This window comes from Olea europaea, unplaced genomic scaffold (assembly GCF_002742605.1).
Source record: "Olea europaea var. sylvestris unplaced genomic scaffold, O_europaea_v1 scaffold921, whole genome shotgun sequence".
Taxonomy (NCBI): Eukaryota; Viridiplantae; Streptophyta; class Magnoliopsida; order Lamiales; family Oleaceae; genus Olea; species Olea europaea.
The window spans coordinates 43,415-58,783 of record NW_019267693.1 but is presented as its reverse complement, the minus strand read 5'-3'; the positions used below and the strand labels follow the sequence as shown (position 1 = coordinate 58,783).

The following is a 15,369-nucleotide window of genomic DNA, read 5'->3' as shown; positions in this document are numbered from 1 at the left end:
GATTTAATCTTTCTCATGTAACTTAACTTCTACTTCTATCATTGGGTATTGGCCCAAGGCGACAAGTAGATCCGTCTAAATTCCTGGATAAATAGGCTTCTTTGACGCGGTCAAAGGGAGCACAAACTCATCCGTCGTATCGACAACAAGAAGTTTGAAGACATGATGAAGAAAATGAACTTTGAGTAAAATTAAAGATTATTGAAAGGTTCTGTATACTAGTGTTATGCGTTGGAAGACAAAGGAACATGATAGGTTGCTCCCTTGATTCCGATAACTTATGAGTAAAAAATGATGCTTCATTAGATGAGAATTTAACACTTATTAATGATGCTTTTCAATAATACCTGATCTATTGCCTCAAAAAGATTCATGGATTTGCTAACTTTTGGGGATTGGTGCAGCTCATTTCTTTCTTAGGGTGGAAAAGCACTTAATATTATTCTTTAATTTTGAGTTGGAAAAAAATTTCTTTACTGGTCCCCATATATTTTTCGAGTAGCAAATTGGTCTCTAATCTTTAAAAAGGAGTGAGACGGTATCTACCTCAAATATTGCAATATCTATCCTTAACGATGAAACTATCGAAGCATTTTCTAAATTCGAAGGCATGACCCTCGCGTTTCAACATGTTTACGTAATGTTCATGAGGCGAATTAATAAAATTTTTGGACGTTTTTGTGCTTCGAGATTGGTGATGTAACTATAATTAATAATTGAGGATCAAGTTGCTACTCGAACAATAGGTTGATAACCCATACTCCAGATTTTCGTTTCGAGTTGTATATTAAATTAATATTCCTCAATTGGATCCAACAGCAACATCTGGAAAACACATGGAAAGTCGTCTCAATATTTTTGAATTGTCTCTTTATTCAACTAAAGAGGAAATTGTTCTTACTTGAAATTATGTTGTTTTTAATTATTCCACTATGGAATCCTATCATGTGCATGTTTCCCCCAAAGCAGATGCTCACACATGCAAATATTTTCTCTCACATTGTCACATTTTAATGCTATAGCCTATAACCACTAGAATGTGAATTCAAATCGTGACCATATGATATCCTTTAACCGCTTGTTTGATATAGATTAAAATAATTTTTTAATAATTTTTAGTAAAAATTGATGAATTCATCAAATTTTAATTTACACCAAACACTGACTAAGTACAAGATTCATCATCTTCCAAACGTTAATCCAACTATAACACATTAGTTTATCGTTCTCCGTTCAATACATTAGTCTTAAATGAATATCAACGTTGTGAATTGTCCTCAATGATGATAAAGATTGAGTTTGAGATAACGATCATAATAAGTAATAATGATGACATATTGTTGAGTCCATGTATTGAAATTAGTTAAACCAAAAAGAATAGGAAGTGGACAACCATAATAATATAAAGGCAAATTGTTTAACTCTCGTATTGATAACTAGTCAAACTAAAAAGATATCAAAGATAAAAGAGACTTAACTCTCTCCAATGAACCTTATTCTTTTCGCCGTATTGAATGAAATAAGCCATGGATGAAGAGAAAACTATCATCAACCATAGAAAAGCGGATGAATTGAGTTTGTCGTGATGATACTTTTCTTCGTAGCAATAAACCGTTAAACACTAAGTAATTGAAGTAAATATGATAAAATTAATTAAGGAAGAGAGGCTGGTAAGATTTTTCTTTTCTTTTTTCCGTGTTTGATTTTATCAAATTCAATACAACAAGCGTTAAATTGACCAAACTCGTTTTACCGAAGCATGGCACGCTTCGTACCATGAATTTGTCCCTTGGAGAGGTGAGTGACACGCTAGATTTTTTTACCATATTTTTTTGACTGAAATTAATTTTTCACTTATTTATGATGAGTTGGCTGGTACATGAGTCGATAAGCTCGCAATCCAACTTGATGAGCAACTCACGATAAAATTAACGAGTCAAGCTGACGAGCCGGCAAAAGCCTTGCTCCATTTAACCCCCACAATTCAAGATGGGTGGATATAACAAATAAAGCACAGTTAACTGCAAAGAATCTGATTGTCAACTGCAACCACTACAAGTTATGGGGTTACGGATCAACCGCACCCGACAAGCCCCCAACCGTAGAGAATGGCTATTGTTTATGATTCTTCCTCTCTCTTGATCTGGCACGTTTTGTGATTCCCGATGGCCCCCAACGCCTCAGATCTAATTTAACGAGTTAATTATTCCAATGGTCACTGAACTTATATTTATGTCTTTGATTGGTCATTAAAGTTTAAAATGTCGCATTTTGATCATTAAACTTAGGTCTATATCTTTAATTGTGCACTGAAGTCTGAAGTTTAAAATGTCAAATTTTGACACTAACGTTTGAAAAATATTGTACATTACTCACTATAAATTCAACATTTTCTAAAACTCAACATTTATGTTAGTGAATAACGTACAACATTTTTCAAAGTTAAGTGACCAAAATTTGACATTTTAAATTTTAGTCAGCAGTTGAAAATAAGGACCTAAATTCAGTGATCAAAACTCGACATTTTAAATTTCAGCGATCAATAAAAAATATTAACCTAAGTTGAGTGATTATGGAAACAATTAATTCCAATTTAATTCAATTTCCCCCGTCACCCACGGCGCAAGCTAGTCATACCCCTTTAAATCAACCCACCCAAATCACGAATTCCCCAAGATACCCATATCAATTATGATACAACGCGGCGTAATTAAAAAGGGTCTACATGGCTATCATAGTAATTTGCTTCTGGAAAAGGATTAATAGTCCCGTTTGGGACCTATTCTCCTCTTCATTCTTTTTCTTCTCTAATTTTCAATCACACAATCTCTCATAAAATAATATTATACGTAAATAAAAAAATTTTATTTATTTTTAATAACACATTTTTTATAAAAATACTATTTTAACCATTGAAATTTGAAAAGAATGGGACTATATATAGCCGTGGCATCACTTCGATCAACTTTAGTTGCAAAGAGCACTTACCAGTGGGCAGTGGTAATAAAGAGAGAGATTACAGAAAACTCCCGCCGGCATCTAAAGCCTACTGGCTCCGGCCAGTCTGATATAAAATAAAAAGTAGTCAATTGATCTTTCTTCGGAAAAAAGGCGCCGTAAAGTTTTAACCGGAGCTGGGAAAAGTAGTACTTCGCATGATGGGATTTTGCATCTGTCCATTGGAGACTCCGGCGAGGTTACTCTGGAGCACTAGCTTCTTCCGCCACAAGATCATGCTATTCTAGATTTTTTGTTAGAATCCAACCGCTTATTATTAAGTAAATTTTCTTGTTTTTTGCCGGAAAAGAATATATACACGGTTCTCTCGTGTGTATATACACACACATATATATATTGATAACTGTGTATTTGATCTCCGGAGGTCCGACAAAAGAAATGGAATCCGGTCGTATTTTCTTTGACCCCTCGTACCATGGCAACATGTTATTTATTGGCAACGGCGAGTCTGTTTATCGAGGTAGTCTCTTTGAATCCTTGTTATACTAATGGTAGCTAACAGAATTGTACGACCTTAGATTTATATACTTCGGATAAAGTAATCAGATAATTGTTATTTTTTCAATAATTAATGTTATAGGAGCAAGATCGGCGATGAACATGGAGGAAACCTCGAAGAGGCGACCTTTTTTCAGCTCGCCGGAAGATTTGTATGATGAAGAATATTATGACGAGCAGTTACCGGAGAAGAAGCGCCGTCTCACTCCTGAGCAGGTCGAACTTTACTTTATTGTAATCCTTTTTAAAATTTTAAAATATTTTACAAACAATTTTTTGCATGGTATTTGACAAATTAGCTGGGGAATTTGATTCGCTGTAAACCCATAATCTGATGCATAAATGATGACAAAGTGATTTAATTTTGTTGCACTGGTATGGAATTACTCTTTTTCAATTGGTGGGGTGGGTTGATTTAGGTGCACTTGCTCGAGAAAAGCTTTGAAACGGAGAACAAGCTGGAGCCAGATCGCAAAACTCAGCTGGCTAAGAAGCTAGGTCTGCAGCCGCGGCAGGTGGCGGTGTGGTTCCAGAACCGCCGTGCACGATGGAAGACCAAACAGCTCGAAAGGGATTATGATCAACTCAAGTCCTCATATGATTCTCTAGCGTCCAATTATGACTCCATTCTCAAAGATAATGAGAAACTGAAAGCTGAGGTAAAATCAAATATTGATGGAAACTTTTGTGATTTTTTCTTTATTTTTTGCCGGGTTACATTGGGTGGCTCTTCTGAATTGAAGAATCACATAGAAATTTTTTAATTGGCCGTGTCATTTAAAATACGTATAATTATCGTTTTAAAATTGTCGCAAGCTTGACCATTGTTACAAGGTCACTCGATAGCAACTCTGAAAATGAGTTTGTTATCTTTCGCTCTCTGTGCTCACACGCGTGTACATACATACATACAAATATATATATATATACACACACACACATACATGATATGGACCCGGACCTCTTGGACTGGGTCCATAGCCAAATATTCGTCCTGAGCCATAAAAATTACATATCTGTCAAGCTCAGCAATTTTTATTCTTGCATCAGTCAAATAAGATAGAATCTGTTCTAAACCCCACCAGCTAAAAAGAAATGATTTGAACTATGAAAAACGAATAGATCTCCATAGATGACAAAATTGTTTTATACATTGATGAATCAAGAATATTGCACTATTGGCTGGTCCCCAACCTATTTTCCGAGTTGCAACTATTAGTTTTATAGCATCGTTTGATCCTTAAAAAGTTTGTTATATTTTAAGGATTATACCCTTAAGAAATAACAGTCTTATCGTGTATTGGGCATGCATGTAGGTTCTTTCCTTGACAGAGATGCTGCAAGGAAAAGAGACTGCAGGAGAGAAAGAGAATCCACTCCCGGTGGATGCTCCGGCCGATACCACCCCTGTCCAACTCATTGTGAAGGTGGAGGACCGCCTCAGCAGCGGTAGTGACGGAAGTTCAGTGGTCGATGATCAGGAAGGTCCACAGCTAGTGGACAGTGGGGATTCCTATTTTCCGAACAATTATTACATGGGTTGTGTGGCTGCAGGGGTGGTGGAGGGTATTCAATCTGAGGAGGAGGACGGCAGTGACGATGGCGGCAGCTATTTCTCGAATGTGTTACTGGCGGCGGAAGGGCAGCAGCTGGAGGGGGAGGGTGAGCCACTGGGCTGGTATATTTGGTCAACATTAGATAATTAGTAATAAATATTTGCTATGTCGAGTGTTTTCATGTTTCTGCGTATAATCTGGGACTAAACCTTGTATCATAAACTTCCTATGTAGTTGCCCCATGAGATGGAAGTGTAAAACTTGAGAATATTCTATAATTGGCAATTATATGGAAAATGAATAAGAAAAATTCAAAGTTGTTTTGAGGTGTAGATGCATAAAGGCTTTGACCTGATTTGCATTTTTTGGTAAGCCGTATTAAGTGTTCATAAAAAATATAAGATTTTGGTTACTCTGACTTTTAATATAACAGTAGAGTCCATTAAACTCAAACGATGAATTATATTTGTTCGACTCAAATGAGTACATGATTTTCAAGATTCATATGTTCAAACGGGCAATTATCTTACTAGGTATGTTAAGAAACAAATTTCATCTCGGTTAAATGTTATATAAAGGGTTGGACTACTATTTTAATGAGATGAAGTTTTTAAATGGAATTTTAAATTTTAATATCGTATCAGAATCCATAAGCTCGAACGAGTAATTCAATTTGATTAAAACTCGAATGAGCAGGGGAGGGTGAGCCACTGGGCTGGTATATTTGGTCAACATTAGATAATTAGTAATAAATATTTGCTATGTCGAGTGTTTTCATGGTTCTGCTTATAATCTGGGACTAAGCCTTGTATCATAAACTTCCTATGTAGTTGCCCCATGAGATGGAAGTGTAAAACTTGAGAATATTCTATAATTGGCAATTATATGGAAAATGAATAAGAAAAATTCAAAGTTGTTTTGAGGTGCAGATGCATAGAGGCTTTGAATGGAATTTTAAATTTTAATATCGTATCAGAATTCGTAAGCTCGAACGAGTAATTCAATTTGATTAAAACTCGAATGAGCGCATGATTTCTAAGATTAATTTGTTTAAACGAGTAATCATTTTGTAAGACATGTTAAGAGATAAATTTTACATCGATTGAATAGTAAAATTTTAAAATTTAAACCAATATAAAAAGACTAAAAGATTATTTATCGCAGTAAAATTGACCTTTTAAGATGAAACATTGAGTTATAATTTTACAATTTATGTTTTATAAGCAATGTTGGTCTTGAAGCAAATATTATAATTTTACTATGCAATTAATCCACTAATGTTTGTGGCCAATATTGAATTATTGAAGTCTTAAAGGATCAACTATCATAAAATATATGTGACGTGTGTGCGTGTGTGTGTATATATATATATTGTCCAACAAGTAACACCAAACTCACCGCCCAACTATAAAAAATATTAATTTTGATTTGAGATATACATTTTTTGCTTACATCTCCGGAAAGTGATTGAAATTGAAAGGAGGAGTGATTTTGAACCTCATCGCACCTGATGAGTGAACTTCCTGTTTAGTCACCACTCACCAACCACGAACTTGTACATCAAAATATTGTAAAACAATTCAATGGACTAGATGAAGTTGACTTTAAAACATATAAGAAGCTAGTTTCTATATTATAATAATAATAATAATAATAATAATAATAATAATAATAATAATAATCTTTTTAAAATGAATCGATTGATTACTGTTAATTAGATTTGAACTTTGTTTGGAAAGAACTTAAAAACGATTTAATTTATAAATAGATAGCAAATTCGTCCCTAATTTTGAAAAAGGAACAAGATAGTATCCATTTTTTTGAACTTTCAAATCTTTTTTATTGATTGTGTGATCCGCTTGTCTAGCTTTACCAAGCTAGGTTGCTTCTCAACTTGGCTAGTGTTGGTGTACGATCTCAAGAGGCACATCGGATATATTATGAACCTTAAAGTGATTAAAAAGCTTAATTACTAAAATTCCATGCCTATGAGATGAGGTCAAACCACAAGATTCAATTAATTAAATGGTTAATGTCGTAATCATCTGAAAACACCAAGATTTATCTGAATGAATGTTCCAATATGACACGAACAACTCCCACAACAATCAAAAAATTAATATTTCGAAATACATTATTTTCAAAATCTCATTATAATGTAGCCAAACAATGGCTAAATTTTTATCAAAGTAAAAGTTAACAATTAATTTTAATAACACATTTCATGGAACCCACAACTTTTCAATCACACATTTCATACCTTTTATCAAAATTTGTTAAAAATTTGATTTCAATTTCTACCAAACAATGACTAAATTTCTCCTAAATTGATCTATAAGTATCACATCAATTTTAGTTGTCAACATCTAGTGTCCAAAACTTACGAGTGAATCATATATTAATGAGGGTTACATTACAATTTAATGGATATTTGAACAATTTTTTCACCGGAGACTGATTATGAAACTATTATTAAAAATCAATGACCAACTTGCTAGTGTAACAATAAGTTAAGGACCAATAGTCGGAATCTACTTTAAATTATTTTTTTCTAATTAATTAATAAGTAATACTATTTATCATTATGATGATGGAATATCGATAATATGACAAGCCATTATTCCTCACATTACTTTTTTTTTGAGATCACGTACTCTTCTCCCTCTCTTATAAAAATTGAACAGTCCATTTTCATTATTCCACATAAATTGTCACATAATCGTTGTTCCGTCATTATAATGATGAATTGCATTATTTTTAATTAATAGGCTCCTAATTGTTGATTTGAACAGTATATAGGGTCATATTCAAAATTGATGTAACATCAATTCAAACTAGCTTTCCCTGTGTTGAAGCGTCAGTTCAAAATTTGAAGCCTCAACTTTCAATTATTCCCGTTAATCTCTTTAAAATCCATTTAAACCCAAGTTAACCCGGTACTCTGTAGGGATAGTTTTGACTTTTTGACGCGAAAACCAGGGGTAATTACGGAAGTAAATAATCGCAAAAATCATGTTAATTACCCGAACCTGCCGGCCCGGGTCGGGCATTAAAATACGCCGTCTCTTTTTACTGCCGGTTGTGAAAAATCTCTCACACGAATAACACGATAGAATAATCTCTCTCTCTCACACACCCTCACTGATTTCCATATTTTTAGTATTTTTACAAATCTGCTGATCAATTTGTCTGCCATTTTACCGTCGCTGCTTCATCAATCTAGGTAATCTCTCTGTATATGCATATTTATGTACGTATATAGAACAATGTGTATATTCAAGTGATTTTTGAAGGCATTGAACTTTGAATCTGTTTTAGGATTAAGCGATTTATGATTGGAATTCATAGTTTGAAGTTACGGTAGTAATTAATGCGTTCATGTGAAGTGAGATCTTTTACTCGATTTGTTTTTTAAATTTCTTTGTTGTAGTTGGTTGTAGTGATTGCGGAGTGGCTGATCTTCTCGGTTATTGGCATTGATCGATATGGACTTTTTTAAGTTTGTCTTTTTCTTTTTTATGATTTAGTTGGAATTTTTGGTTTATGGTGTTATTGAGTGATTGGCGTACATTGATTTTAGTGATTTACTCTGCGTTGTGTATTGATGAAAAATAAATGAATAAGTAGTAAGTAGATTTATTTGGTAAGTTTTTTGAGAAAATTGGAGTCAATATTTGGTTTTCTTTTAATGGAGATTGTTTTTCCCCACGGCATTGATATGACTATCATTTCTTATTTGTTTGACTGTGTTTGCTACATCCTTGGCATAGACCGTCACATATTGCTGTGCTGTTCTGGAAAGTTGGGGAAATGATATTGCTGTAGTGTCTACTGTCTAGATGGTAAAATCAACGATCTAAAAGAAAGTTGAGAAATAGTTTCTGTTGTTCATGTTCATGGAAAAACCACAAAGGAATTTTTTCTTAAATTGAACTGATCATTTTAAATAAATAATTTTAGTGACCACACAGTGAGGATGAGCGTTTGATGTTGAGATACTCTTGAGTTTGATCTTTCTTGAACAATCTTACTTATAAGATTCTCGAGTTCAGTGGAATGGTAGTCCGAGTTTGATCTGCCAAAAAAGAGATGTTAATGTATAAAATGATTAGCTATTTAGATGGGAATATATAATCAACTTTAAATTCTTTTTTGTCAGGTATCTGCTATACATAATGTCAGAGACCACTCTCAGAGATTTCAATACAATACCTGAATCTGAGAGGAATGATGGAAGCTCTGGTAATGGAAACTTGATGAAGCCTCAAGTTGAGCACTTGGATGAAAACATTGAAGAAAATCAGAAGACAAAGACAGCCTCCTTACTTGTAACTGGCATTAAGAAAGATGGAACAGAGAATAATGGAGTAGAGGTGGGGAATTCAGAAGTGGAATACATTGAATCTGAGAATTTGAATACCATAGAAGACGTAGAGAACATTCTGAAGGTAGGAATGCTTTCTTCCTAGCATCTTCCCTTGATGCTTGTTACAAGTTCCTTGAATGTCGTTCTACATGATAACATTTATACTAGCACATAGCGGAAGAATAACCAACATACTTCTCTCTCGGTTTTGGTTTTTAGACACTCCTATCCAGACTAGACTCCAGAGACTGGGTTTCAGTGTGTGAGGCACTTAACGACGTACGTAGATTATCTATATTTCACAAGGAAGCAATTGTTGGCATTTTGTAAGTGTCATCTTTTATTTGGTTCTTTGATTGGCAAAACATATGCAGTGCCATTTAGAACTACATTTTGAGAATTTTCAAATCCTCGACTTTTGCATCTTGATGCAGGAATGATGTGATGCCTTTAGTAGTGAAATCACTCAAAAATCCAAGAAGCGCTGTTTGTAAAACTGCAATTATGACTTCTGCTGACATTTTCAAAGCATACAGTGATGACATTGTCAATTCCCTGGATCCGTTGGTAATTCATTTTCTTCCAAATTGAGATAATGTGTATAATTCTCTATATGCTTTTGTATGGCCTCTATCCCCTAATGGATTCTCACTCTATATTCTTTACCTGCAACATTGTTATTCTCTGTTTAGCTTGTACAACTTCTTCTGAAATCTTCACAAGACAAAAGGTTTGTATGCGAGGCAGCTGAGAGTGCTTTGAAAGCTTTGACAACTTGGGTTTCTCCTGTTCTATTGTTGCCCAAGCTGGAACCTTATATCAAGAACAGAAATCCTCGAATCCGGGCTAAGGCTTCTATGTGCATTTGTCGAAGTGTCCCACGGTTGGTAAGGACTCATTTTTGCCAAGTGTTACTTGGTTAATTGCTTTTATTCGATGTTTCTTCTGAAACGACATCTGAGATCAGTAGTTGCCAAGAAAAGACCAGTCTTTCTTAGTTATGGATGTCAAATCTTATTATGATAAATGACCTTGTGTTTATGTCACCTGCTTTGCAGGGAGTTGATGGGATCGAAGCCTTTGGGATTGACAAATTGATCCAGATAGGTGCATCCCAGCTTAGTGACCGGCTTCCTGAGTCCAGGGATGCGGCTCGTACTCTGTTGTTGGAGCTGCAATCCGTGTACGAGAAATCTAATGTCCTGAAACCAACTGCTGCTGTATCTGAGGATCCAGAGTTGGGTGCCTCTTGGGAAAATTTCTGTCAATCAAAGCTCTCACCTTTGAGTGCTCAAGCTGTCCTTCGTGTGACCAATATTACTCCAGAGGGACTTGTTTTGGGTTCATAACATTGGTACTCGACCAACACAAGCTTTAGAGAGTATTGTCCTTTTCGTATTGCCCATATTCGTTATTGTATACTTGTATATGCCATGAAAGTTTGAGATGTTCGGGAAGGCGGTTGACGCATTTCGTTGGGCTATAGATCCTACAGTAGCATTGGAATATGATTACCATTTATTGTTAGTTATGGGCGCCAATTAACCCTGAAAGGCGATTTACGTTCATTCGTGACTCTGCACTGTGCCCATAATGATTTCTTTCCCATTGAATTATATTGGCGTGCTGTAATATGACTATATTTTTACATTTTCTGCAGGCATTTTACAATAACATGACATAGGAAGCATAATTCCTCTGGCTATTTTCTTGTTAATACTCTAGGTTGCATTTTCTTGTTTCTTAAACTGGAATTTTTAAAATTATGGCCATCTCTATAAATCAATGTTTGCGCAGTTGCAGGATGAGACCGTATCAATATTATATTATCAATGCATCAAAAAATTCATTGTGGAGTTTTCTGTGATATTTCCCCAAATTCTCGCGATTCCGGTAGTGAGTGAACAAGGTTGATTATTAGTGTTACTACCCTAGGATTTTTGAACCTTTTTGATTATTAGTGTTACTATAAGTGAGTTTACATCTAACTAACCAACTATATACCATGTAGTTCAGTAAGGCTTGCCTTGTGGATTTATAGATACTTTGGTCTCTCTCTTCGCAAGCTGATACCCTTCTTGTGATAGAAGCTGACATAAGGAGGACTATGGCTCATGCAGTCACCCAACTTGAAAAATATAGGCCACCATTGACGTCTCTTTTGAAGAGCGCAATATCACTCATGAATTTATTTGCCTTGTGGTCTTATAAACACTTTAAACATACTTTTCTTACAAGTCTGTGTTAAGGATGATTTTTATCTGTATGGTTATTATTAATCCAAGATCTGTTCAATTTATACAACCAAAACTATACACAGCGAATTTACAGAAAACCTAAACCACTGGATTAAGATTTAGATCTTTATTTAAGCTCAGACCATACGCCCTTTCGAACCATCACAGAGGCACCGAACTCAGCAACACGAGCCCTCACAACCCCAAACACCAAGTCGCTTCACTGGAACCGAAAATGGACAGATCACTTCCAACAGTTACTCACACAAAGGAGACTAACACAAGGACACGATTATCACAAAGATAATCAATAGAAATTCTCACACAGAGAAGAAGAAAAAGTCACAAAGACGAAGCCCTTGAAGGTTCCAGAATACATAGAGAAAAAGAGAACAGAAAAATGACCATCCGAATCCCAAACAAAGCATAAGGGTCGAATTTATAGTAAAACCCATCCACCGTAGATTGAGTGGGTTAATCCAACGGTCCAAGATCGACTAGGGATATATGGGCTGAATATTGGGCTCGATTTAAGTAGGCCTGTTAGGTATATTAATAATGGACCATCTATTGATTTCATATTGGGCCTTTTTCATCACTGCCTATTAATTAGATTGATCAAATGGCATCACAGCCCAACAGATCTCCACCTTGATGCCAGTGATCATACAAGAAGCCTAATAAATGCAAAACACAATTTAAATGTCCTTCTCAAGAAGAAAGCTTCCCAGTATTTTCAACAAGCATCAACCTTAGCACTTGTACAGAACAAAACACTTAACCAACATCAATGTTCAAAATTCGTAAACAAGACTTAACTTGTTTAAAGGTATTACCTTAGTACCTACATCAGCTGGATTAAACTGGGTTGCAATTTTCTTTAGTAAAATAAGTTCTTTAGAAACAACATCTCTAATAAAATGCAACTTAACATCAATGTGTTTGATTCTTTCATGAAAAACAGGATTTTTACATAGGTGAATTGCACTTTGACTATCTGAATATAAAACAATAGGGTTACTCAATTCATTTATTTCAGATAACAAGCCCTTAAGTCATAAGCCTTCTTTTATTGCTTCAGTTGCAGCAACATACTCAGTTTCAGTAGTAGATAAAGCAACAATAGGTCGAAGTTGAGATTTCCAACTAATACATGTATTACACAAAGTAAACATATAAGAAGTAGTAGATTTCCTATTGTCTCTATCTCTGGCAAAATCTGAATTTACAAAACCTTTAAGTACAACACCTTCATTACAGGCACTAAAAATCAAACCAACATGTGAAGATCCTTTCAAGTATCTCAACAGCCATTTAAGAGCAACCCAATGGTCAGGTCCTGGATTGGCCATAAATCCACTAAGTGTGCTAATGGAATGAGCTACATCAGGCCTAGTACATACCATAATGTACATAACAGAACCTACGACATTAGCATAGGGTACATTTTCCATTTGTCTAATGTTAGATTCATGTACAGGACATTGCTCCTTACTAAGTTTAAAATGGCTGGCCAATGGAAATGAAACAAATTTAGAGTTATGCATGGCAAACTTAATCAACATTTTTTCAATATATGCATTTTGCTTCAAGTACAGTAACTTATGGTGCCTTTTCCTAGTGATTTCCATTCCTAGAATTCTCTTTGCATGTCCTAGGTCTTTCATTTCAAATTCAGCACTTAAAGATCGTTTTATCTGATTAATAACATACATATTCTGACCAATCAGCAACATATCATCCACATAAAGAAGTATAAAAGCAACAATAGCATTTTCATCATTTCTTTTAAAATAAAGACAATGATCATATTCACTTCTTATGAAACCAATAGCAGATACAAAATTATCAAACCTTTTGTACCATTGTCGTGGAAATTGCTTTAAACCATATAATGATCTTTTTAACAAACACATATGATCAGAATTAGTTTCATCAATAAAACCAGGTGGCTGCCTCATATAAATCACTTCATCAAGGTCACCATGCAAGAAAGCAGTTTTCACGTCTATTTGTTCAAATTCAAGATCATAATGAGCAACAAGAGCAAGCATAACTCTAATTGTTGTGTATTTTATCACAGGTGAAAATATCTCATTATAGTCTATGCCCTCTTTTTGCGTAAATCCTTTCGCTACAAGTATAGCCTTAAATCTTATGGGCATCTTTTCAGTATTTCCCTCCTTAACACTAAAGATCCACTTGCAATCAACAAGGGTCTTACCTGCAGGTTTAGGAACTAAAGTCCAAGTCTCATTTTTCATTAACGAGTCCATCTCATCTATCATAGTAGCAAGCCATTTCTCAGACTGCTTGCTGCTCATTGCCTCTTCATAAGATTTTGGTTCTTTAAAAATTAAGTCTTGATAGGACAAAACAGCAAGTGAAAGGTAATCCCCATACCTAACAGGCTCTCTAACTTCTCTCCTAGTCCTATCTCTAGCCAATTGGTAATCTCCCAATTCATAAGGTTGACTTTCCAGATTTTCTTGAACACTTTCCTCTTCATTTTTTAGAGAACCAGAAGCTATTTCAGCTTCATCATCCACCTGTTCATCACTAACAAGTTCAGTAGGTAAGCCAAGCTCCACCTGCAACTTGGTATTATCACCCCTTTCATCACCAGATAGCCTCTTTGGCTCCTTATTTTCTAAATAAGGCATTTTTGACTCATCAAAGGTCACATCTCTGCTGGTGATGATTTTAAAACCTTTTACTCCAAAGCCTATAACCTTTAACCCCATCGGGATATCCCAAGAAAACACATTTTTGGACCCTAGGTTCAAGTTTTCCTATACTCTGATGGGAATAGGCTGTACAACCAAAAATTCTTAAATGAGAATAATCAGGAACATGTTCTGTTCATAGCTCTTCTGGGGTTTTATCACTTAGAGCACTTGAGGGGGTCCTATTAACAATATATGAAGCTGTCATTACAGCTTCACCCTGTAACATCTTAGGGACACTTGAGCCTATCAACATGCACCTAACCTTATCTAGCAAGGTTCTATTCATCCTCTCAGCCACTCCATTCTGCTGAGGCGTATAAGGTACTGTTTTATGCCTTTTAATACTAGATTCTTTCCACAACTGATCAAATTCAGAATTGCAAAAGTCAAGGCCATTATCCGTCCTAAGTATCTTAATTTTCTTCCTAATCTCATTTTCAACCAGAATCTTCCAAGTTCTGAATTTCTCAAAGGTTTCAAATTTGTGTTTCAACAAATAAATCCAAACCTTCCTAGAGTAGTCATCAATCAAGGATAAGAAATATCTATTTCCTCCTTGAGTGATAGTGGATGAAGGTCCCCACAAATCAGCATGTATATACTCAAGGGTAGAAGTGGTTCTATGTTTTTCTGTGTTAAAATGCAACCTATGCTGCTTTCCTAAAGTGCAGTTTTCACAAAAAAATACATTAGATATAGAGACCTTCCCAAACACACCTTTCTTATAAAGGATGTGTAGACCCTTTTCACCTACATGGGCCAATCTCTTGTGCCACTTTAAGGTAGCATCAGCTTCTACACTAGAAGACTCACCTATGTGATCAAACACTGTACTAGCTTTGGTCACATAAATCCCATTTCTTTTAACATCTTTAAAAATAACAAGTGATCCTTTTATCACTTTCAAGAAACCATCTCCTATTTTTCCTTGCAATCCCATATCATCTAGATTTCCCATGGAAATC

The 15,369-nt window shown here is 35.1% G+C and overlaps 2 protein-coding genes across 2 annotated transcripts; both read left to right on the top strand.

Moving 5' to 3' along the window:
• Positions 1-3,288: 3,288 nt before the first annotated feature.
• On the top strand, positions 3,289-5,998 carry LOC111392335 (homeobox-leucine zipper protein HAT5-like). Its single transcript, XM_023017660.1, has 5 exons — positions 3,289-3,478; positions 3,599-3,732; positions 3,936-4,175; positions 4,833-5,194; positions 5,791-5,998. Exons 1-5 carry the CDS (start codon positions 3,397-3,399, stop codon positions 5,816-5,818), a joined length of 846 nt encoding a protein of 281 aa, XP_022873428.1. The 5' UTR covers positions 3,289-3,396; the 3' UTR covers positions 5,819-5,998.
• A 2,101-nt stretch (positions 5,999-8,099) lies between these two features.
• Positions 8,100-11,143, top strand: LOC111392342. The gene is made up of 6 exons (XM_023017665.1): positions 8,100-8,295; positions 9,232-9,520; positions 9,658-9,764; positions 9,873-10,005; positions 10,131-10,325; positions 10,497-11,143. The coding sequence occupies exons 2-6, from the start codon at positions 9,248-9,250 to the stop codon at positions 10,785-10,787; spliced, it is 999 nt and encodes a 332-aa protein (XP_022873433.1). The 5' UTR covers positions 8,100-8,295; positions 9,232-9,247; the 3' UTR covers positions 10,788-11,143.
• Positions 11,144-15,369: the final 4,226 nt, after the last annotated feature.

Excerpts from the sequence above, each read along its gene's own strand:
- LOC111392335 (XM_023017660.1), top strand. The coding sequence starts at position 3,397 with ATGGAATCCGGTCGTATTTTCTTTGACCCCTCGTACCATGGCAACATG. Across the intron at positions 3,733-3,935 it reads GCCGTCTCACTCCTGAGCAG|GTGCACTTGCTCGAGAAAAG; the intron begins GTCGAACTTTAC and ends GGGTTGATTTAG. Across the intron at positions 4,176-4,832 it reads ATGAGAAACTGAAAGCTGAG|GTTCTTTCCTTGACAGAGAT; the intron begins GTAAAATCAAAT and ends GCATGCATGTAG.
- LOC111392342 (XM_023017665.1), top strand. The coding sequence starts at position 9,248 with ATGTCAGAGACCACTCTCAGAGATTTCAATACAATACCTGAATCTGAG. Across the intron at positions 9,521-9,657 it reads ACGTAGAGAACATTCTGAAG|ACACTCCTATCCAGACTAGA; the intron begins GTAGGAATGCTT and ends TTTGGTTTTTAG. Across the intron at positions 10,006-10,130 it reads TCAATTCCCTGGATCCGTTG|CTTGTACAACTTCTTCTGAA; the intron begins GTAATTCATTTT and ends TTCTCTGTTTAG.